This window comes from Squalius cephalus (genome assembly GCF_949319135.1).
Source record: "Squalius cephalus genome assembly, chromosome: 10".
NCBI classification, from domain to species: Eukaryota; Metazoa; Chordata; class Actinopteri; order Cypriniformes; family Leuciscidae; genus Squalius; species Squalius cephalus.
In genome coordinates this window covers 38,943,012-38,965,530 of record NC_137131.1, presented here as the reverse complement: position 1 = coordinate 38,965,530, position 22,519 = coordinate 38,943,012, and the positions used below count along the sequence as shown (strand labels likewise).

At 36.5% G+C, this 22,519-nt stretch overlaps 1 protein-coding gene across 3 annotated transcripts; it reads left to right on the top strand.

Moving 5' to 3' along the window:
• Window positions 1-460: 460 nt before the first annotated feature.
• map3k20b (mitogen-activated protein kinase kinase kinase 20b) lies at window positions 461-22,519 on the top strand. 3 transcript variants are annotated; one of them, XM_079882727.1, is made up of 14 exons: window positions 532-602; window positions 3,777-3,880; window positions 5,222-5,402; window positions 7,803-7,890; window positions 10,665-10,766; window positions 10,862-10,927; window positions 11,014-11,042; window positions 11,160-11,297; window positions 11,913-11,999; window positions 14,679-14,753; window positions 16,300-16,406; window positions 17,502-17,643; window positions 19,481-19,842; window positions 21,283-22,518. In XM_079882727.1, the coding sequence occupies exons 3-13, from the start codon at window positions 5,244-5,246 to the stop codon at window positions 19,826-19,828; spliced, it is 1,341 nt and encodes a 446-aa protein (XP_079738853.1). In that variant the 5' UTR covers window positions 532-602; window positions 3,777-3,880; window positions 5,222-5,243; the 3' UTR covers window positions 19,829-19,842; window positions 21,283-22,518. The 3 variants fall into 3 exon arrangements, with proteins under 3 accessions (XP_079738851.1, XP_079738853.1, XP_079738852.1); XM_079882725.1 differs by lacking the exon at window positions 3,777-3,880 and having other exon boundaries at window positions 461-602; window positions 21,283-22,519; XM_079882726.1 differs by lacking the exon at window positions 21,283-22,518 and having other exon boundaries at window positions 19,481-20,358.

Below are 22,519 nucleotides of genomic sequence, written 5' to 3'. Positions count from 1 at the left end.
GTTCATGTATATTCAAATGCTACATTAAAAAGAATAGACTTGCCATATGACTGGGCTGGTGGAAAGTTTTGCAGATATAATACAGATATATTTATTCATTTGCATTTTCTCGTTTTATACCCTGTCGCTGTCTGTCTGTCCGTGTAGAGGCGCTATTGTCATTGTCATTAAAGTTGTGACACCGTTATCGACTATGCTCAAGAACTGAAGAATTCTACTATGGTCAATGCACGTTTAATGAATATTAATTAGGTAACGTGACGACTGCCTATTATGTCATTGGCTGAAAAGTGCCAGTGGGTGGGCGCTAATCTGACGAATAAACGAATCGCAGTTTGACTCATGAATATTAATTAGGTTAAGCATTAGACGCTCCAATGTGTTTACCACGTAAAGTCTTTTTGTCGTAGTTAATATTCATAAGCCAATCCTTTACCGTAGTAGGATTCATAATTTGTCCACCGGTCCAAAGCGAGTGTCCTCTTATGGAAGTGCAGTAACACGAGACAATGAGGCTCCGCATATTATCTTATGACCGGGATTGTTCAGAGAGCGACAGGCCAGCGCGTTTCACCGGACCGCACGGAAAACACGACTAACAGGTAGGAAAGCACGCTTTTACATTTTAATCAGACTACACGTTATGTGTTAAAAAATAATTATAACATTATTGGAAAGAGTTTTAACTCTGCAGCTGATCTCGTGTTTGACGACTTCACGAGAGTGTGACATAATGTCTGTGACTATATGTTTTTGCTTTCCAAAATCTCCACAAGTATTCCAAAAAGTCTCCAGAATGATTTAAAAGTATTCCAAACTCGTCCAAAGTAACATTAAGTGAACATGAAATGGTGGCGAATTAAAAGTAGGCAAATAAACTTAAGAACAACAAAATTTACAAACTGCTTTACACAGAACAAATGCATATGGACACAGACGTTAAAAATATTATAAATGAATGTTTTATCTGAAAGTATCTATTTCTTTGCACAATTCATATTTTAAACATTAGGATGTTGTTTTGGGCAATAAATCAAGTCAGAGATATGAATGAGCTGTTTCTAGTTAAGAATAGTCGAACGTGTGACACACTTGCCCTCTGTTGGCCCCTGATGTCACAGCCAGGGGCCACAGAGATGATATGCGGGTTGTTTTTAGCGACTGGGCGCTCTTTAAGTGATAGATAGACTGTGTGCTGGACGGGTATAGGTGGTATATAGCTTGTTCTCTCTACACCGGGGAAACCAATCTGAGGTTAGGTCATAGATTTCAGGGAAGAGTGACGCATGTAGGCTAGTAATGCATAAGAAACCAGACCCCCATTTCCACTAACTACAACTACATCAGAGTTTACTACATTAGAGGTGAAAGAAAACATGAGGCTGGTGGGAAAGTTTGATTCCCTGAATTTTCATTTATACATGTGCACTCCTGGATTAGAACAACGATCAAATACACAGGCATTCAGCTGGTGTTTGTTGCAAACTGTTGCAGCACACTTTATGGTTATTTGACATGACAGCTCAAGCAGTAACAGCAGTATCCTGCAGTGGGATTTATCATTATTTTAAACAACATGTTTTTTTCTTATTCTTGTACACATGTAGCTTTTTTAACCCCACTGAGAGACTACAAGGAAAATTTGTACTTATAAAAAATTTGCAGGACTTTTTAAGTCTACTGAAAAAAAATAAAAACCTAATATACTCTTAATAAAAAATGGTTCTAATCAGTACCGGATTAGGGTTCTTGTAACAACTTGTAACAATAGTAGAAGCCTTTTTGGTGCTGAATAGAAGACTTTTTATAAAGAACCATGTTTTGAAAGTGGTGTTTAGAACCTTAATGGTGTTATAAAGAAAATTTTTGAACACTTTATTTTAGCATGTGTGAGTGTGTGTGTGTGTATGTGTATATACACTCACCTAAAGGATTATTAGGAACACCTTAATAATACTGTGTTTGACCCCCTTTCGCCTTCAGAACTGCCTTAATTCTACGTGGCATTGATTCAACAAGGTGCTGAAAGTATTCTTTAGAAATGTTGGCCCATATTGATAGGATAGCATCTTGCAGTTGATGGAGATTTGTGGGATGCACATCCAGGGCACGAAGCTCCCGTTCCACCACATCCCAAAGATGCTCTATTGGGTTGAGATCTGGTGACTGTGGGGGCCATTTTAGTACAGTGAACTCATTGTTCAAGAAACCAATTTGAAATGATTCGAGCTTTGTGACATGGTGCATTATCCTGCTGGAAGTAGCCATCAGAGGATGGGTACATGGTGGTCATAAAGGGATGGACATGGTCAGAAACAATGCTCAGGTAGGCCGTGGCATTTAAATGATGCCCAATTGGCACTAAGGGCCCTAAAGTGTGCCAAGAAAACATCCCCCACACCATTACACCACCACCACCAGCCTGCACAGTGGTAACAAGGCATGATGGATCCATGTTCTCATTCTGTTTACGGCAAATTCTGACTCTACCATCTGAATGTCTCAACAGAAATCGAGACTCATCAGACCAGGCAACATTTTTCCAGTCTTCAACTGTCCAATTTTGGTGAGCTCGTGCAAATTGTAGCCTCTTTTTCCTATTTGTAGTGGAGATGAGTGGTACCCGGTGGGGTCTTCTGCTGTTGTAGCCCATCCGCCTCAAGGCTGTGCATGTTGTAGCTTCACAAATGCTTATCTGCATACCTCGGTTGTAACGAGTGGTTATTTCAGTCAAAGTTGCTCTTCTATCAGCTTGAATCAGTCGGCCCATTCTCCTCTGACCTCTAGCATCAACAAGGCATTTTCGCCCACAGGACTGCCGCATACTGGATGTTTTTCCCTTTTCACACCATTCTTTGTAAACCCTAGAAATGGTTGTGCGTGAAAGTCCCAGTAACTGAGCAGATTGTGAAATACTCAGACCGGCCCGTCTGGCACCAACAACCATGCCACGCTCAAAATTGCTTAAATCACCTTTCTTTCCCATTCTGACATTCAGTTTGGAGTTCAGGAGATTGTCTTGACCAGGACCACACCCCTAAATGCATTTAAGCAACTGCCATGTGATTGGTTGATTAGATAATTGCATTAATGAGAAATTGAACAGGTGTTCCTAATAATCCTTTAGGTGAGTGTGTATATATATATATATATATATATATATATATACATATATATATATATATATTTATAAGCAATCAGACTTGCAACTTTTGCTTGGTGAATAGTGATAAAGTAAAAATCCCACACACTTCCACTGATTGTAATGTTCTTGAGTTGACCACAGAATATAATAGAGCAGTCGAAACCCTGTATGGCCCCCGGTCATATCGGAATATCATAGAGACGTGGGAAATCGTGGAAAAATGATCAGGCCCACTCCAACGTTGTGACAGAAAGTTCTGGACAAGCAACATACCAGTTATATATATCCAGTTTTTTGGCTCCCTAGTTCTTCATGGCTGCAACTGTTAGTGCAAACAAACACATCAATAAGTGCTGAACTTCCTGTCTTCTCCAGTATTCAGTTCAATAATCCACAGTTCAGAGTTTCCAGAGCATTGTTAAATTTGATTATGGATTTATTGTTCAAAATTATAGTCAGATGGTTACATTCCCCCTATTTATTATTATATTCTTCTGGTGTATATTTGTAGGATGTTTTTTACTTTGTGTAAACAGCAATCCCTAATCTCTATTTTAACAGTAATCCAAAACATTACAAAAGTTGTTTACCCCCCTCTCTCTATTCTGTCTATTCTTGTGTTCTCATAAAGCCTGTAAAGTAGTGTAGACAAAAGTGGCAGGAGTCCATTTGCAGATGTAGCAGAATACACTGAAGGACTGAAGGCAGAGACAAGCCAAGTCATCCTGCAGATATGTGAGCATGTTAGAATTATTACACTTCTGGTTCCATAATCCTCAAGTCATATGGGTTTTTTGGATGAGTTCTTGTTTAAATGCCTGAAATAAAGTCTGTGGGGAACACAAGCTTGAGATATTTTCACCTTTTATTCTACGACATAAAATACACCAGTAATACTCCACTTGTGATGATAAAAAAAGGCTTTTACTAATAAGTCACTAATAAGTGGTTAAATGTGACTACATCGGCTGTCATCATACATCAGCACATCGAACAGGAAAACTCAACACACAGCTTAACAGCTTCGTTGATCTCAAACTCTTAATAGTTGCGATGCTGAAGTCATGGTGTAGTTTGTTTATAACTTAAAAGTCACCATGAATTCAAAATTGACAATTCTTATTTTCTTATGGAATATTACAGTATTTATTTATTTTTATAGCAAGTACAGGCAATACATACACCGATACACTACTGTGAGCTTGAAAGACCTATGGCTTCAGCACAAATAGCATATTTAAAAATAATTACCCATGGTAGATATATACAGGTGGAGCTGGGGAAGGTGGAGGGTTTCAGAAGAACTCTGAAAGTGCGCAGCAAACTGTTATAGTACACGCTAACCAGCTATTTAAATGTTGAGATGTGATGTGAACATCCAAAGTCTCATGACAGAACTTGGTATTTATATGCTATTATAGTATGTATTAATATTTTGAATTGGATTTTATTTTTGTATTTTCATTTTTCATTTTAAGTGTAGTAATTTTGATATGTACTTTTGACTTTGACATTTTTATTCGTTTTTTTTTTTATTATTATTTAATAAATAAGCACTCTTCATATAATGTACATATGTATTGACACACTTGTTGATCACTGTAGCTAGGACAGTTGTGATCAGCAGCATGAGGTTTGTTTTGCATGCTGGGCCCAACATGGTATGCTGGTTGGATCTGCTACACCAGCTCATTTTTGCTTGAGTGCAGCATGACTGTCCTGATCCACCTGTTCTAATCAACATAAACCAACATGGAATTCATGCTGGTTTATGCTGGATTTTTCAGTATAGGGTTCCCTGTAAGGCCCGCTCATACAAGAGGTTTGCATCAACAAAACTAAACAAAAACTTGGAAGAGTAAATAAAAACTCCAGGAGAACAAATTCAGATCAGCAAAAGGGAACATTGCAAACTGAAAAAATAGATAACTCTGGATGTTGTTTAATTAAAGACCAAATCTATAGTTTTGGCTTTACAGTATTTTTTGTTCTGTTCGAAAGTATTATTATTCTTTCTTAATATGTTTTTTGTCAAAACTTGAATAGTAGCGTTATATCGTGTCTCTCTTTCCACAGCCACAGTGAATGTCAGTATGAGATGTCGTCCCTCAGTGCAAGCTTCGTTCAGATCCGCTTTGATGACATCCGCTTTTATGAGAACTGCGGTGGTGGGAGTTTTGGGAGCGTGTATCGGGCGCACTGGATCTCACAGGACAAAGAAGTGGCTGTCAAAAAACTGCTGAAAATTGATGATGAGGTTAGTTCAGATGAAGTTATTGTTATTTTAGCTTCTTATTTTTATAACTCAAGTCAATTGTATTTGTATAGCGCTTTACACAATACACATTGCTTCAAAGCAGCTTTAAAGAAAATCATGATGTTAATGTTTATAATATCTTAATATCTTCTACCTTATAGTGAAGTTATTTAGCAAATTAGAGCTGGGCGATAATATAGTTTACTTTTTGTGACAATATAAACAATCAAGCAATTGATATTTGCTATTTTGATCAATCGTTTTATCGAGACCCTTTAGACAAAAAAGAAGTATACTTCAAGTTCATTTTATGAAGCATACTTAAGTAATGTTCAAGTATATTTTTAAGGATACTTTATGTAGTAAGTATACTAATATCAATGTGTACTTGTAGTAAACTTTTAAGTACTGTTTCAATACTTCTTGGGACTAAATTGGCCCACTTTTAGTATATAAAAGTATACGTTTAAGTGTACTATAAGTGTAAAAGTAGTAAACTACTTAGTTTACTTATTTTAATACAAGTAGTACATTTTTTAGTTCATGAAAGTACACACTGAAGTGTACTCTCAGTAAACTACTAGTTTAGTAGTTTATACTGCAAGTATACTTGTAAGTTTTCTTTAAGTGAACATAACATTATACTTATAGTTTACTATTTATATATTATTTTTGCACATTTTTGCAGTATACTACTATGTTCAAATGTAGATATTATTTTTTATACTTGAAAAATACCTTTAACTGTACTTTAATTTTAAGAACATTTTATTAGCTTCATGCATTCTTTTTTATCAACACTTGAATGCCGGTAAGTTTCATAAAGAAAGGCAACATTTTAAACAAAAAAGTTGAGAAAATCACATTTTTGTCAAAGACTACGCCTTGATCAGATTCAGAGCGATGATCAAAACACAGATGGAGTAGATCGAGTCCAACACCCCCAAATCTTCACAGTCATTTTCTCTTCATGGGTTACGCTTCATTTCATTTGGAAATATAAAGCAGTTTTGATTTACACGCTGTTTAATGATTGATGATCACGTTATTTTTGGACTAGCCTACACAAACAATCAGATACGCAGGATTAGAAACATATCTGTTTTATATCAATATTCTAATCAATATTTTCAAACAATGTAAGTTTCATAAGACTGTATAAAACTATGTAAAAAAAAAGTATATTTAATAGGCTACTCGATCAAAAGGGTTAACACAACTACAAGCCAAGTATACTTTGAATAGCCTACTTAATTATACTTTTAAGTATATCTCGATCAAAAGATCGAGTACAAGTACAAGCCAAATATATTTGGACTTTTCTCTTGAAGTAGACTTAAGTGTAATTTTAAGTATAGCCTATTTTTGAGAAGTATATAAAATGTAGACAAAGTATTCTTTCTTATTTTTTGTTTAAAAAAAGTATACTAATAGAACACTTGAATAAACTTCTTTTTCATAAGGGGAGTTTCATGGCTAAACTGTTTATAGAGAGCTACAATCAGCAACATTCACACACCGCATCAGAATATGGCTGTCAGGCCTGTTTGAAATGCTAAATGCAATTGTGTTCAAGCACAGTTCAGTTTGTTTTGAAAGTGAAAATGTGCGTACTATGCAACAGAATATGCAAAAAGCAATACATCAAATCAGCAGGATCTCCGAATACTCACTATACATGAAACGGTAGGCGAACAATACCAGATGACATACTGCATCCATTGAGTTTTTAACATGCTAATGTAACCCCTCCAGTTCTACTCACGATCTTACTAGCTGGCCTCCGTTACACTAGCATCATGTACACAGAAAATACATTGGTCAAGAAGTAAATTCTTCATCAATTTTGGTACATAATCCAAATGTTCAGGAATTTGGACGCAGCCTGTGTGAATGTAGCCATTGTTACCATCCATCAGACTTGTTTATGTGCATGAGAGCGGGGGAGTGTAAGAATCTACAGTTTTCCATGATCGTCTCTCTTTTTTCCCCATCATCTCTCCCCCGCCTTTCTCTATTTCTCTTTGTCTAAAGTCAATTTGATATACTGTAAGTGTAAAATGTAGCATCTTAATGTGGGTTTGCAGGCGGTGTGTGTTACTGTCAGTATTAATGCATGCTCAGCAGCACTGCCAGAGTCTGTTCCACTGTTTACTGGAGTTTAGCAGCTTTCCTGGCTGATGCCATGCAGTTCGAGTCCCAGCGGACATGTCCCACAATACTGCTAATGGCTCCATGTTCACGGACATTTCTAGCGTAATATTTGACCTCGACATACTGTAATGAAAAAATAGTTTTATGACATTGATGCAGCACTCATTTGAGTCTCAGTGTTTGACCGCAGTCTTTCACCTCTGCATCTGTTTTTTTTTTTCTTTTCTTTTCCTTCACCTCATCCAGGCTGAGATTCTGAGTGTCCTGAGCCACAAAAATATTATTCAGTTCTACGGAGCCATACTGGAAACACCCAACTACGGCATTGTCACAGGTAATAATTCAATGTTTCAGTTTCACAACCAAACCAAACCTGTTTCACCAACAAATGTTTTATTGCTCAGAGGTTCCACTTAAAATTCTCATATGAATTTTTTTTAAATGTTTTTGAAAGTGTCATTTATTTGATCAAAAACAGTTAATATTGTGAAATATTATTACAATTTAAATAAGTGTTTTCTATTCTAATATATTTGAAATGTAATTTATTCCTTAGATGGAAAAACTTAATTTTTTAGCATCATTACTCCAGTCTTCAGTGTCACATGATCCTTCAGAAATCATCTTTCTAATATGATCATTTGCTGCCCAAGAAACATTTCTTCTTATTATCAATGTTGAAAACAGTTGTGCTGCTTCATATTTTTGTGGAAACCGTGATACACTACCTTTTAAAAGTTTGGGGTAAGTGAGATCTTTAAAAAAAAAAAAAATAGAAATTAAAACTTCTATTCAACATGGATGCATTAAATTGATCACAAGTGACCGTAAAGAAATTTGTAATGTTAAAAAAAAAAAACTGTTTTATATTCATCATTTAATTCAATTCTGCTTTATATTCATCAAAGAATACTGAAAACAAGTATCACAGTTTCACCAAAAATATTAAGAAGCAAAAATAGTTTTTAACATTGATAATAATAAGAGCCATTATCAATAATTGAGCACCAATAATAATAATTGATAATAATTGAGCACTAAATCATCATATCAGAATGATCTCTGAAAGATCATGTGACGCTGAAGACTGGAGTAATGATGCTGAAAATTCAGCTTTACCATCGAAGGAAGAAATTACATTTTAAAATATATTCAGAAAACAGGAGTTTTAATATAGTAGTAATAGTATATCACAATATTACTGTTTTACTGTATTTTTGATCAGATAAATTCAGCCTTGGTGAGCTGGTGAGACTTCTTTCAAAAACATTAAAAAATCATATTTATTCCAAACATTTGACTGCAAGTGTATGTCTCTCAGTTACCGTTGAGATCTTGCCTACAACTTTTGAGAGAGGCAAGAGTTGTAAGAAGTCTCCATTTGTTCTCCATTTCATCTCATTGATGTCTTAGAGAAATAGATCAGATATTATAGAGATTTCCTTTGTGATTAGTCTTTCGTAAGGGATGCTATGATCTCCCAAAAATGTAATACTGCCGTGCTTTGTGTGTAATCGTAGTGTGAGGAGAGTTCATAAAGAGGACACTTGCACTTACACGCTTCCACAGTTGTCTTGCCATTTTTTAAACATCCTATTGTGATCTTTGTCTCCAGGGATGTAAATGTGCTTATGAGCAGATTTATGTGGCCTAATCATTTCTCGAGAGCATGTCTTTCAGCGGCTCTTCAGAGCGCTTGGTCAGCTGGGTATTCAGTAAATCTAACGTTTGTGCATGCTGTCATCTTCTAACTCCTGCTGCCAGCATCCGCTCCATGTGTGTGTGTGTGTGTAAATGGGAAACCCTGAGTGTGCTAAGCTGTGTTTGACTTCACTCGAGGGTTGGTGATAGATGATCTCATGTGTTGATTGACATCTCGACATGAGACTAGATTTTTGCTTGTTCAGCCTGCCTCTCCCACTCCTTGTCTCTTCTCTATATGTAAATTTGGTTACAATAACTGTTTCCATCCAAAGTTGCGAATTTAACTTATGCGCAAAATTGGAATATTGCATAAAACATTTGCGAATAAAGCAGCATTTCCATCTCATCTGTTCAAGAGATCATAATCAGCACTTCTTGGGAAATTGGCGCAAAATATCTGTAATGATAATGGAAGTTTCTGCAATCGGGGAAGAAACTGTGGCTCTTTTCTTCCTACATTATATATGGCAAAATGCAGTTAATGCTGTCTTGCATTTGGATGCCTGGTGTTTGTGAACGCAATCATATGAGACGCTTCTAAAGGGTCGTTAAACTAAATCATTTTGATGACAGGCTTTGGCTCAGGCATTTCAGTATGATAAAACCAACATTTGAGATGCTGTGCAATGAAATTGTCACAAATTCACATTTTTTTTGTTGCGCATCAAGGGATTTATTTGTTAAATGTGTCTCCATCATAGTTTATGTGCAATATCTCAAAATGCGCATTAAAATTGGTGGTTGGATAGGATACATAGTTAATGACAAGCAATACACATTCATAAATATTGTATAAATACACTAGCATTCAAAAAGTTTGGGGTCAGTTTGTTTTGAAAGAAATTAATACTTTTATTGAGCAAGAATGCATTAAATTGAAAAGATTTTACAGTGACCGTAAAGACATTTATAATGTTACAAAAGATTTCAAATAAATGCTGTTTTTTTCTATTCATCAAAGAATTCTGAAAAAATGTATCACGGTTTCCCCAACAATATTAAGCCATGCAACTTTTTTCAACATAGATCATAATAATAAGAAATGTGTCTTGAGCAGCAAATCAACATATTAGAACGATTTCTGAAAAGATCATGTGACAATTTTTCAGAATATTACTGTTTTTACTGTATTTTCGATCAAATAAATGCAGCCTTTGTGAGCATAAGAGACTTCTTTCGAAAATTAACTTTTAGTGTATATGAGGTCTACTTTTTCCTCACAACACTAATTCAAAATTTACTGTGAAACAGTTCTTATTATTATTTTTTTGCTTTACTTTATGATCTATATTTTGGCATCCCTATAACAATAGAATTATTTAGCTTTCACCTGCAATATATATCATCTCCACAACATTTAGTTGACACATGTGATGATATGTAATATGTGTGTTTGTGTTGTAGAATATGCCAGCAGAGGATCATTGTATGAATATTTGTCCAGTGCCGACAGTGAGGAGATGGATATGGGTCAAGTAATGACCTGGGCGATGGAAATTGCTAAAGGTATGTGTCTGTATGAATACATGTGTTTATGTAATGATCTCAGTCACATTTTCCTTATGAGCTAATGGCTGATTCTGTGATTTGTTTCCCTGTAGGAATGCATTATTTACATGCTGAGGCCCCTGTGAAAGTCATTCATAGGGACCTGAAGTCAAGAAATGGTGAGTTTTTAGCTGTGATGTGAGCAATTTCACAAGCAAAACATGATTATTACATACCAATGACTATTTTCTTTTCTCTCTATTAGTTGTGTTAACAGCAGACAATGTATTAAAGGTGTGTTTCCTGTTTTTATTTCACATTCCCATATATTTATATATAAAATCTAGGATTTAAACTCTGCCCAAAATATCAATGTGACTGTCCCTGCATAATGCATTTTGTCTGTGTCAGATCTGTGATTTTGGAGCATCTAAGTTGGTTTCTCACACAACACACATGTCTCTTGTGGGGACATTCCCTTGGATGGCCCCTGAAGTGATCCAGAGTCTACCCGTCTCAGAAACCTGTGACACCTACTCATATGGCGTAGTCAGTACTCATATTTATACATGAATGAGTGTGTGATCAAGTTTTTTTGTATGATCAAGTGTCATGGTTTCCACAAACATATTAAGCAAAAGAAATATGAAACTGTTTTCAATAGAAAAGTGCTTTCTGAAGGATCATGTGACACTGAAGACTGTAGTAATGATGCTGAAAATTCTACTATTCCCATTACAAGAATAAATTACATTTTTATTTTAAAAATGACAGTGTAGCTCTTTTCCATATACACTGAAAACATAAAATGTCCACATGTTGTGTAGCTGAAAAGGACAAAAAAACCCATAAAACTAGTCTGTATAACTCTATATTATATAGCATATATAGTATTTTAGGATTAGAATCAGTCTAAAGTCATTAAATGTATTTAAATGATTGTTCGTGCAAAGGATATGTATACACAAGGCTGTGTGTCTATGTATGTCTGACTGTCTAAATTAATTATTTCAAGCACAGTCTGCATAACCTCCATTCCAAGTGTTGTTCACCCCATATATGCTTGTGTTGTGGAATATGCCAGCTTTGTTTTGTTTTTTCCTTGCAGAGAGCAATGGCAGGACGTATGGACATTTACTGTCTGATTTGTGGTTGGTCTTGCAGGTTCTGTGGGAGATGCTGACCAGAGAAGTGCCATTTAAAGGTTTTGAGGGTTTGCAGGTGGCCTGGTTGGTGGTGGAAAAACATGAGGTACTGCACAGTATCCCACAATCCCTCAGTGTTCTTAAGAGAGGAATGTTAATACTGTAGAACCACCACATGAATCAATGTTTACAATGTTAGTGTAGTTATACTGACGTTGAAGTGGGCCAGTTTTCCTATGAATATATGTCCATGTCATACGTTGTTGATGTCCTAGAAGACTCTTTCCTTGGCTTTGTTCCAAGACCTAGTGAACTGCCCTCTGCCCTACATAGACAGCTGCATCCTAACTAGAATAGAACCTCATAAACAGGCCCACATGAAATCTGTGCCCACAGAACTCAGAATTCCAGAATTTGAGCTGTAATTCACATAGTTTTTTTATGTATCACATTCTGCCTGATTTGATCATGCAATCAACTATAAATAGGAGCGTGGTACTCTCAGATCCATTTAAAACATGGGATGTGCTCCGAAGTGGCCATTACAGTCAGCAAATAGTTTTGCAAACAGTAGATTTCATTAGAGTTTGTCATTAGCATGCTGCTAAGCTAATAACACAATACTCAGAGAGCATAAAAATACATAACACATAAATGTTGTACAAAATACTCCACCTTAATTAGACTGAACTACTTTAAGAAATACTTTTCAATACTAAATACTAAAGAGTTCCTTTCACTGGAACTAAGGGGCCACGCCCAACCCCTGAAAAACAACCCCACACCATAATCCCCCCTCCACCAAACTTCACACTTGGCACAATGCAGTCAGGCATGTACCGTTCTCCTTGCAAACCCAGACTCGTCCGTCGGATTGCCAGACAGAGAAGCATGATTCGTCACTCCAGAGAACACGTCTCCACTGCTCTAGAGTCCAGTAGCGGCGTGCTTTACTGCATCTGACGCTTTGCATTGCACTTGGTGATGTAAGGCTTGGAAGCAGCTGCTCGGCCATGGAAACCCATTCCATGAAGCTCTCTACGCACTGTTTTTGAGCTAATCTGAAGACCACATGAAGTTTGGAGGTCTGTAGCTATTGACTCTGCAGAAAGTTGTCGACTTCTGCGCACTCTGCGTCTCGGCATGCGCTGACCCCGCTCTGTGATTTTACATGGCCTACCACTTCATGGCTGAATTGCTGTTGTTCCCAATTGCTTCCACTTTGTTATAATACCACTAACAGTTGACCGTGGAATATTTAGTAGTGAGGAAATTTCACGAATATTGATGACTTATTGCACAGATGGCATCCTATCACAATACACTGAGCTCCTGAGAGTGACCCATTCTTTCACAAATGTTTGTAGAAGCAGTCCGCATGCCTTGGTGCTTGATTTTATACAACTGTGGCCATGAAAGCGATTGGAACACCTGAATTCAAGGATTTGGAGAGGTGTTCCAATACTTTTGGCAATATAGTGTATGTCAGAAGAGCTTTTTAGCAAATATTTATCAAACATTCAGTCTCCTCTACTGACCAGTTTGTAAGATGTAAATAAGCATATGTAAACAATTGTAAACATATGCGTCATGGCACTGCGTGCAAGGTGTTTTCGAATCCGATTGAATTGAAGTTTTTACATGCTTAATTTTTTCCTATTGATCAGATTATTTCAGGTCTATCTACACCACCCCTTCCAATCCATTTGAAATTACATTTGGAGGTGTTTACATTAAGGTTTCAGTTCGATTCCCCATTGCATTCCGCACAAATGCTATATGTGATGCTTCCCAAGAATTTGGCCTAAAGAATGTATTTTAGAAGGTTAATCACGCTGGTTAAGTTTTCAAACTTTGCATCTAGATCACATCTAATGATAATGTTTGGAACTGTTATGTTTTATGTTCATCCTGTGGGTAACGGAACAGTATGATCATGGATTCCATTGCTTGCTTTAGTTGGATATTTATAGCAAACTGATCTAAAGGCTTCACTCTGTGCGTGTTTGAGAACCCCTACAACTTTTATTGAGCGCCAGTATAAGATATATTGCAGTTCTCTTTATGCGTTTCTGCTGTGATGCCATCAGATTAGACCACAGTGGTTTTAGTGGTGTAGGGGGACAGTCAGGAAACCTTTTTAGATAAACATCCCAGCCTGAGACAGAGAGGAAGGGAGAAAGTACTTATAAGAGAAAATGTTGGCGAAGGGCAATGGGAGAGGTCAAACGATGGATGAAAAGATATTTTGGTTTATGTTAAATTCCCAGAGGTAAGGAGCAGTTTCCATTCTCTCGTGGGCTCGTGATTATGTGGTGTGCTAATACAGTTTGTCCGAAATAATACTATGTGCAATATGTTTACTACAGCTGCTTTTCTATTGGACGAGCCACTTGGACAGTATTACATTCCTACATGTGTGGCTTATCAAAAAAAGTCTCCATTACAGCATCTCTCCTCACATGCTCTTAAATTTCCATTATCTTGAGTGTGAACTCAATTTTATCACTTCGTAGTGTAAACAGCGCCCATGTAAAAGCTTTTTGTTAATCCTTATATACCAGTTATGATATATCAGACTCTTTGAACATGGAGATATACGCTTCATTTGAGTTGTGATGTAAACTTAGCCCAGAGGAGCGCTTTGCTGCAGTTGTGTTGGGAGCTTAAGCTGGACTCGTGCTAAAATTAGGATTTTATGTAATGGCTGCTATAATGGGTTTTTGAAATGGATTCTAATGTGTGTGCATGTGTCTGTGGTATTTGTGTGGGTTATGTGTTCCAGAGGCCGACCATTCCCAGCAGCTGTCCCGCCAGCTTTGCAGACTTGATGAGATGTTGCTGGATTGCAGAGCCCAAGGTACTTGGTGGGACTGAGACGAAATTCAGTACAATACAGTATGATGCTCAGGATCACTAGAAACTGTTAATATAATTAGTCATTCAGCAAATGCTTTTATCCAAAGAGACTGAGAAGTGAGGAACATCTGTTCAAATTATGTTTTAGGGATTTTCACAATAAATCAAGATTTTAAAATGAAACTATGCATCTTTGTCTTTTGACAAAATGACTTGATCTTTACATCAAGTCCAAAATAACAATCAGGCAGGTTGTTCTTTTTTTAGAGAGTGGAGAATTAGTGTATTTCTTTCAAGGAAAGGTGAAAATAATAATTGGATTCTATGTGAACAGTTTCATAGCAATTTTTTTGCTGTTGTATCAAACTATGCAATTTATTCTCAATTCAGTGTACACAGGTCTTAAAGAGGCCATCTTATGCCCTTTTACAAAGTCTTGATTTTGTTTTTGTCGTCTACTAGAATAGGTTTTCATGCTCAAATGTTAAAGGCACACTATGCAGTTTTCGTTTTTTTCAAACAGCGACCCCTAGAGTCGCTGTGGAGTACTTGTATTTACCGTTACTGTCGTAAATACCACTCACACAGAACCGTCTCTGCACTCTTCCGACCGCGCTTTCTTCGTCGACTCTGCCGTGATTCACGTCTGAAATGCGTGCTAGTGTCTTCCATAGAGGCTGCTTTATATGTTGTTGATGTATGTGACGTCGTGCCGTAAAGCAAGTCGTGATTCTCGCGAGATTTGTCAGGGTGCCACCTCTCAAACCTGCATTGCTGGGATGAATTGTCCTACTACGAGTTTGTTTACCATCTAAATGATTTCGAAGCTGTTATATCAAGGTACAAATCTTACATAGTGTGCCTTTGCGCATTATTTTTGTGCCAAAAACGCATTATTTTTCACATATTTGACATTGTTGCAGCTCCTCTTTTCCCAGTCTGTCAGTAACGCTCTGTTTCAGTTCCTGTCTCTATGAAGCGCCTCCTTTTGAAAAGAGCAATGTGCTCTGATTGGTCAGCTGGACCAGTGTGTTAGTCAACCATTTTGGAAATGTCACGCCCCTTACCATAACCACAAATTTGAACACACTATTAGGGCAATGCAACCAGGCCTCGCCCCTTTGAGCAGGATTTATTTAAATGAGGAATATTATGACGTGTTTGTTCCCAAAAAGAAACCCAAGACCACAATGTAGGCATTTCATGGAGTTCAGAAACAGTGCGCACTGATATAGAGAATAACTCCCTTTGGAGGGACTTTGTGCTTTGTAACTTTGCAGACATTATTTTATGGTCAAACAGCAACCTTACACTTACACACTAACGAAAGTTGAAAATGTAATATGCCTAATCCCTAATTGGTCCTCTTTAAGATGTAGGCCTATGCATTTTTATCAGTTCTCAAGTGAGCTATGATTTTAAGAGAGAAGCAAAAATTTGCAGGATGAGTTTATAAGGCTTGGAAACAAACAAACTTTGAGTTAGTTGCTGTATTACATTGTGCTAATTAAAGAATGACCATAATAAATGTGCTCTGTCATCTCCAGGAAAGGCCACAGTTCAAACAGGTCCTGAGCACCCTAGAGACCATGAAAAATGACAGCAAACTGCCAGACCAGTGCAACTCCTTCTTACACAACAAAGCGGAGTGGAGGTACGTACAGTCCACAACTTGTTGGCAACTTTTTTTCTGAAGTATTTAAAAATGTAAACATCAAGAATTGTTTTATTTGTTCACAATTAAGGTTATAAGCATAGTCAAATTAATAAAAAATAAAGTTGCCAAAAGGGTTTTGTATTAATTTTCCCAAATGATGTCAAAAAAAAAAAAAAGTTGCACATGACACAAGCGTGATTCACATGGACTCGTAACCTAACTGTAAAAAGTGTATACTTTGGGCACATATAACAATCAATAGCCAATTTTACACAACCTACAAAAATGAAAAACAGGTTAGGCATAAACTGTGTGAACAATGTGGAAATTACTGAAGAAAATTATTTCAATCCGTCCATTGATTTGTCAAAACTAGCAAAGCAAGTGTTTATGTACACTTATGAGGTATTTTGGAGTTTAAAAGCAGAAATATGAAGCTTGTATAATTCTGAAATTATAGAAATTATTTTCTGTGAATTTTAACTTGTATTGACCTTTGCACTTGTTTTTAAACATTTGTATGTAGCAAGACTAGGTTTTGTTTCTTTAGAGGGACAAGTTGCAAGATAAAGACACAAATGGAGGAAACAAACACAATGAGTACTGGACTGCAGAGCTGCAGTGCATGAAGGGAGAAATGAACTGAGAGGAATGGAAAAAGAGAGCGAGGAGCAGGAGTGGGGAGGAAGAGGGAGGGTGAGACATTCTGGAAACGCTCCTCATGAGAGTGGTAGAGAAATCAATTCTAGCAGGAGGAAGGTTTTGAGAGTGTGTGTGGAGAGGTTTTGGCAGGGGCTGATATGGCTTTTGAGGGCAGAGGGGTTGAGGAGGGGGGAGGGGGGCATTCTGGCCTTCCTTCACATACCGGTTTATAAATAGCCACACTAAAGACTTTGTGTGGGGGGTTTTGATTGTTTAGCGTACAGTACCACCTACTGGCACGGAGAGAAATTGCAGAAAATTGTGGGGTTTTTTTAGGTCAAAGATGCATTTTGGTGTAATAACAAAATGAATATTCTCTATTTTTATTTTGCATTTTTTTTGTACGTAGGTTAATTGTGTTGTTAAATCTTCCTGTCTTCTGTGTGCAAGGTGTGAGATAGAGGAGACACTGGAACGCTTGAAGCAGCTGGAGAGAGAGTTGAGCTGTAAGGAGCAAGAGCTGGCAGAAAGAGAAAGAAGACTGACAGAGTGGGAAAACAGACTCATGGAAAGATCCCGATCCTGCACTCCTGTAAGTCTTCACCGTTCTGTGCTCAAAATAACTACTCATTCTGCAACCGTACATCTGCTTACTATGTACTAACTACATAGTATATAATATTGCATTCCAGAAGGGGTGAGTTTGAGAATCCTTGTTATTACAATTATTATATTACAATTCTGTTTGATGACACTAGTGGACACTATGAAGTGTGTCAGAAATTGAATGCAAATAATGATAATGTGGATTCACAAACTCACCTTTTCTGTTATTGGACAGACAAACAGATCCAAAACTCCATTGACTGGGTCTGTTGCTGGTCTGGATGTTTATACTTTCTGGTGGAAATCCACCTATGAATGACTTATTTGTCTCTGCATGTTAATCTGAGATAGGAGAAAGCAGAAATTATACACAGTACACACTATGATTTTAATCAGAAGTTTTATATGATACCCCATACAATGCTCAGTTTTAATATGCTGTAGTAAGTTGCTGACATTGTGTTGTTTTCACATGACGTGCAGCACTCCTAAAATAGAGGAAGTCACAAAGGAGTAGTGAAACTTTAACAAAGACTGGACTCAAACAAAACGTTTCTTTTGTGTGCAACATTAGTGGTAGTGCACCTTGACTGTGTTGTGGAAATTTTGGCAGACATAGTAGGCCATGTGCACAGAGAAAATCTGCATAATAATAATTAAGTAAGTTCAGTGATGTTTCATTTTTGTTTTAAAAAGTTATTTAGTTCATTTATATATATAAATAGCCACTCTGGAGAAAACTGTGATGTCATCATCCAGCTCAGTTCACTTCTTGTATAATAGTGTCAATGCAGGCAGATCAGTGTTATTGTTGAATATTAAATTAAATGTTAAATTGAATGTCCCCAACTAAGCAAGCCAAAAGCCAATGGCAACAAAGGCGACAGTGGCAAGGAACCAAAACCCCATCAGGAGACAGAACAGAGAAAAAAACCTTGAGAGAAACCAGGCTCAGTCAAGAATAAAATAAGTGTACTACTTTAAAGCATGACAAAAGATTATTAACACATTTTTAAAAGTGTACTTAGGAGTGATAAGAATCATGAAAGTGAACTTAAACTTGAAATAGCCTTTTATTTCATTAATATTATATTATTTGTTCTAAAGTATTTCTTCAGGTGAGTATCCCTAGTATCTCTAAAACTATTTTAAAAAATCTTTATCATGAAAAAATGAAATAATACCCTAGTGAAAAAAAAAAACTATACGAAAATGTATTTAAAATACATTTATTTCATAATAAGTAATCTACAAACCATTAACATATTTAGACATATCGCTTGAGACTTACTGATATAAATATTATAATTAAACTTTATTTGGAGTACTTAATTGCACAATGCTCATTTCTTAATATTAAGCCTAAAAGATGTTTTAATATCCCCATAGGTAAGGATCGTATGATCTCTGTATAATATCAGTCTTTAAATGCAAGATATTTAAAGTGTACCTACAGTATACTTGCAATAGTTCCACTTTAGCACAATCAAGTATATCTTTAGTTGGACCTCAGCACTATTTCTGGAGAACTATAAAGTGCATTAAGTACAAAATGAGTTGTTCCAATTTAGCAGACTTTAAGTATATCTGTTTAGTATACTAAAAATACAATTGCATGATATTTATATTAAGTACATAAATATAAATGTATTTGTAGTATGCCTAATGTAAAATAAATGCATTTCAAAAACATTTTAGTATATTTTATTTTTCACCAGGTATGAGCACTGTAGTATCCCATTAACCCAAATGTAAGTGTTCAAGCACATTTCCACCATCTACAAACTTTTAATCGACTTCCCGTTTTTTGTTTTTTTTTGCAGCTGTTTTCACACATTTCCCCCTTGGCGGCCACTCTCAGTGCCGAGTCCTTCTATGAGGCTCACATGGAGGAGAGCAATAGCTCGGAAGTCAGCTGTCAGATTTCATCAACCTGCAATAACGGGGATCTGGGCCAGGCCAGCCTACAGAAGCTCATGCTAGGATTCGGGGACGTGTTTGACCTGGATATGAACATTCCCAGCGGAAACCTCGTCCGCCAATCAGGGATGCAGCTGAACATGCAAGCAAAGAAGAATTCCTCCAAGTCCTGCAGTGTCCGTGAGGGACGCAAACTGAACATGGCCATCACCATGGATGACTTTGGCTGGTCTGACGACGACAGCGATTAGTGGAGGGCAACACGGTACGATAGGGTGGGGTTAGATGGGGTCACAGCCGGTCCAAGGTCGAATATCGAGAGAATCAATTTCCAGCAGTTGTCATTAAAAGTTTAAAGTGGAAAGATTGAACTGAATATTTTAAAAGATTGTTGCACCCATGTGTGGTATGTTTCAGTGCAAAAAAATGTTGATCCAGAGCAAAATATTACACTGCCCTGTTAGCATTAGGGCTGTTTTCTGAATATACCGGCTAACCAGTACAAATACCCTATGATAAATATCAAACACGATGAATGATACTGCATTGTAATTGGAAAGATACAGGGTACTTCTTAAATGCCCATAAATGGCAGGATTTACCATTGGTAGGAGGGATTTACCTCTGCCTCCTCAGTGAAACACCAGATCATACTGAGATTTCCCCTGTGAGTCACATTTACAGTATTTATAAAGTGTGGGCTGAGATTTAATGGGATTTCTGAAGCTGTGTTTTTGTAAAGCCCTTAAGTTTTTATAAAATAAAGGAAATACTGAACAACTTGTGTGAAATGGGTCAAACTGCAAGGGAACATTTCCAATATTTACCTAAAAATCTGTTAAGTGGGACAAAATATTATAATTCACTTGCATAAGTTCTTTCAAAACTTCCATCAAGGAATTATGTCTTCGGCCTATTTGCTTTTATCCTAAAACCGCTTACCGGTAATTCATGGTGCTTGCTAAGGCAAGACTGTTGCTATCACTCAAACTTGGGGTTAGAGGTTTGTTCAAATCCATAAACCTAAGTATTCATTTTCAGCTCTAAACTTGTGCTGCATTGTTTGTGGTATGACTCTAAATGATACATCAAATTATGTGACGGATAAAAATAATGCTTCGACCTATTTAATAACCATAATGAGGTGAGAAATTTCTGCCAGTATTTCTACTTGTTTTTAATACTTTTTTATAAACTGGGACTCACAGTAAGTTATTGATTTTTATTTTTTATTATTTGTGTGTGTGTGTGTGTGTGTGTATATATATATATATATATATACATACACACACACATATATATATATATATATATACATATATATATACATTAGTGCTGTCAAATCGATTAATCGCATCTAACATAAAAGTTTTTGTTTACATATGTGCATGTTATTATATTTATATGTGTGCATATCTGTACATATATACACACACATACAGTAAATATATATGTGTGTATATGTATATACAGATACATAATACATATAAATATTATATGTACACACATTATGTAAACATATTTTATGTTAGATGTGATTAATTGATTCGACAGCACTGATATATATATATATATATATATATATATATATATATATATATCACATAGAACTGCACAAGCTTTTCATTAGCCCTCAGGGCTTGTTTAGCGTCTTTCTGGAGTCATGTGACAGGCATAATCAGTGCTTTCACTTGTTTTCTTGCAGGTAAGCTCAGTGGCAACCGGAGTCAGAGCAGAAAGGCCCACTTTGTACCGTACACTCCATTTGCACTGTAAACCATGTCTGCACTCTTTTCACTTGACAAATAGGTACAGGTGGGAGGGGAAGGCTTACAAAACTGATATTTTTCTGCTAGTTCTTCATTACAATCCTTATATTGTATACACAATGCTAGGTCTGGTAGTTATTGTTTTGTGATATCCCTCATAGCTGTATGTTGTGTATACAGAGGCTCATGTTTAGTGCTGTGTGTTGGCCACTGTGTGATCCACTGAATGTTTGTGTGTGGGTGTGTTTGTTCCCAGCGCAGAGATCCGGCTCTCTTCTTTCACAAGTAAGACAAACACACAACCCTATTCATCGCTAGTGCATGTTTAATCTGCAAACTATATCCAAAGCAGGAGACTGCATAAGAAGATTAGCCTGCCTGTGTCGAGAATATTATGTACTTTGGTTCAATGGCAGTCAATATAGAGCGGTGTGAGTCAAAAGTTTAGAGACACTTCACTGAATGTAGGTTTCACATGATCTAAAGGATTCTGCTTAAAATTAGTTTTGCAAACGAATATAAATTGTGGGAAGCTTTTAAAAGACTATTGGAAAAGTTTGCCAGGTCAGATATCTCGGTTGCAAGAGTGTGTGCAAGGATGTATCATAGGAAAAGAGTGATGACTTGAGCTTTTCAAGCTTTTTTTTTTTTTTAATGCCTCTGCATAATTACCATGCATAGGACAAGCTGTTTGGAAAATGGATGGATTATCACACGTTTGCATTTGTTTCGATTAATTCCCCATTTAAAAAAAAAAAAAAAAAAAGTATTTTATTTTTTTTACTGATACTGGAATGAAAACTGCGTTGTGTACATTATTTGAAAAAAAGTAAATTGTAATTTTAGTTGAACAAGACATTGACAGTTTCGTAAGCTAAAGAAAAACTATTAAGCTAGTTTCTAATGAGGTCATTTATTTAAACCCTTCACAGTAATGTGCGAGTGAGGAGATGCATGTTAATTTGTCAGCATTTTAAAAACACAAATTCTGGGTAGTGCTTATAATAACTGCTGATGCCATATTTCTGAGTACCTGTTAAATCCCTTCTTCCCTTTTCTTTTAGCAACACTAATGCAGACATAACATGGTTGCTAACAGATTATCACAATATTACCTGATGTCATCTACAATAAAATTTTGGCAAGGCCCAGTGTCCCACCTTGTCAAATTAC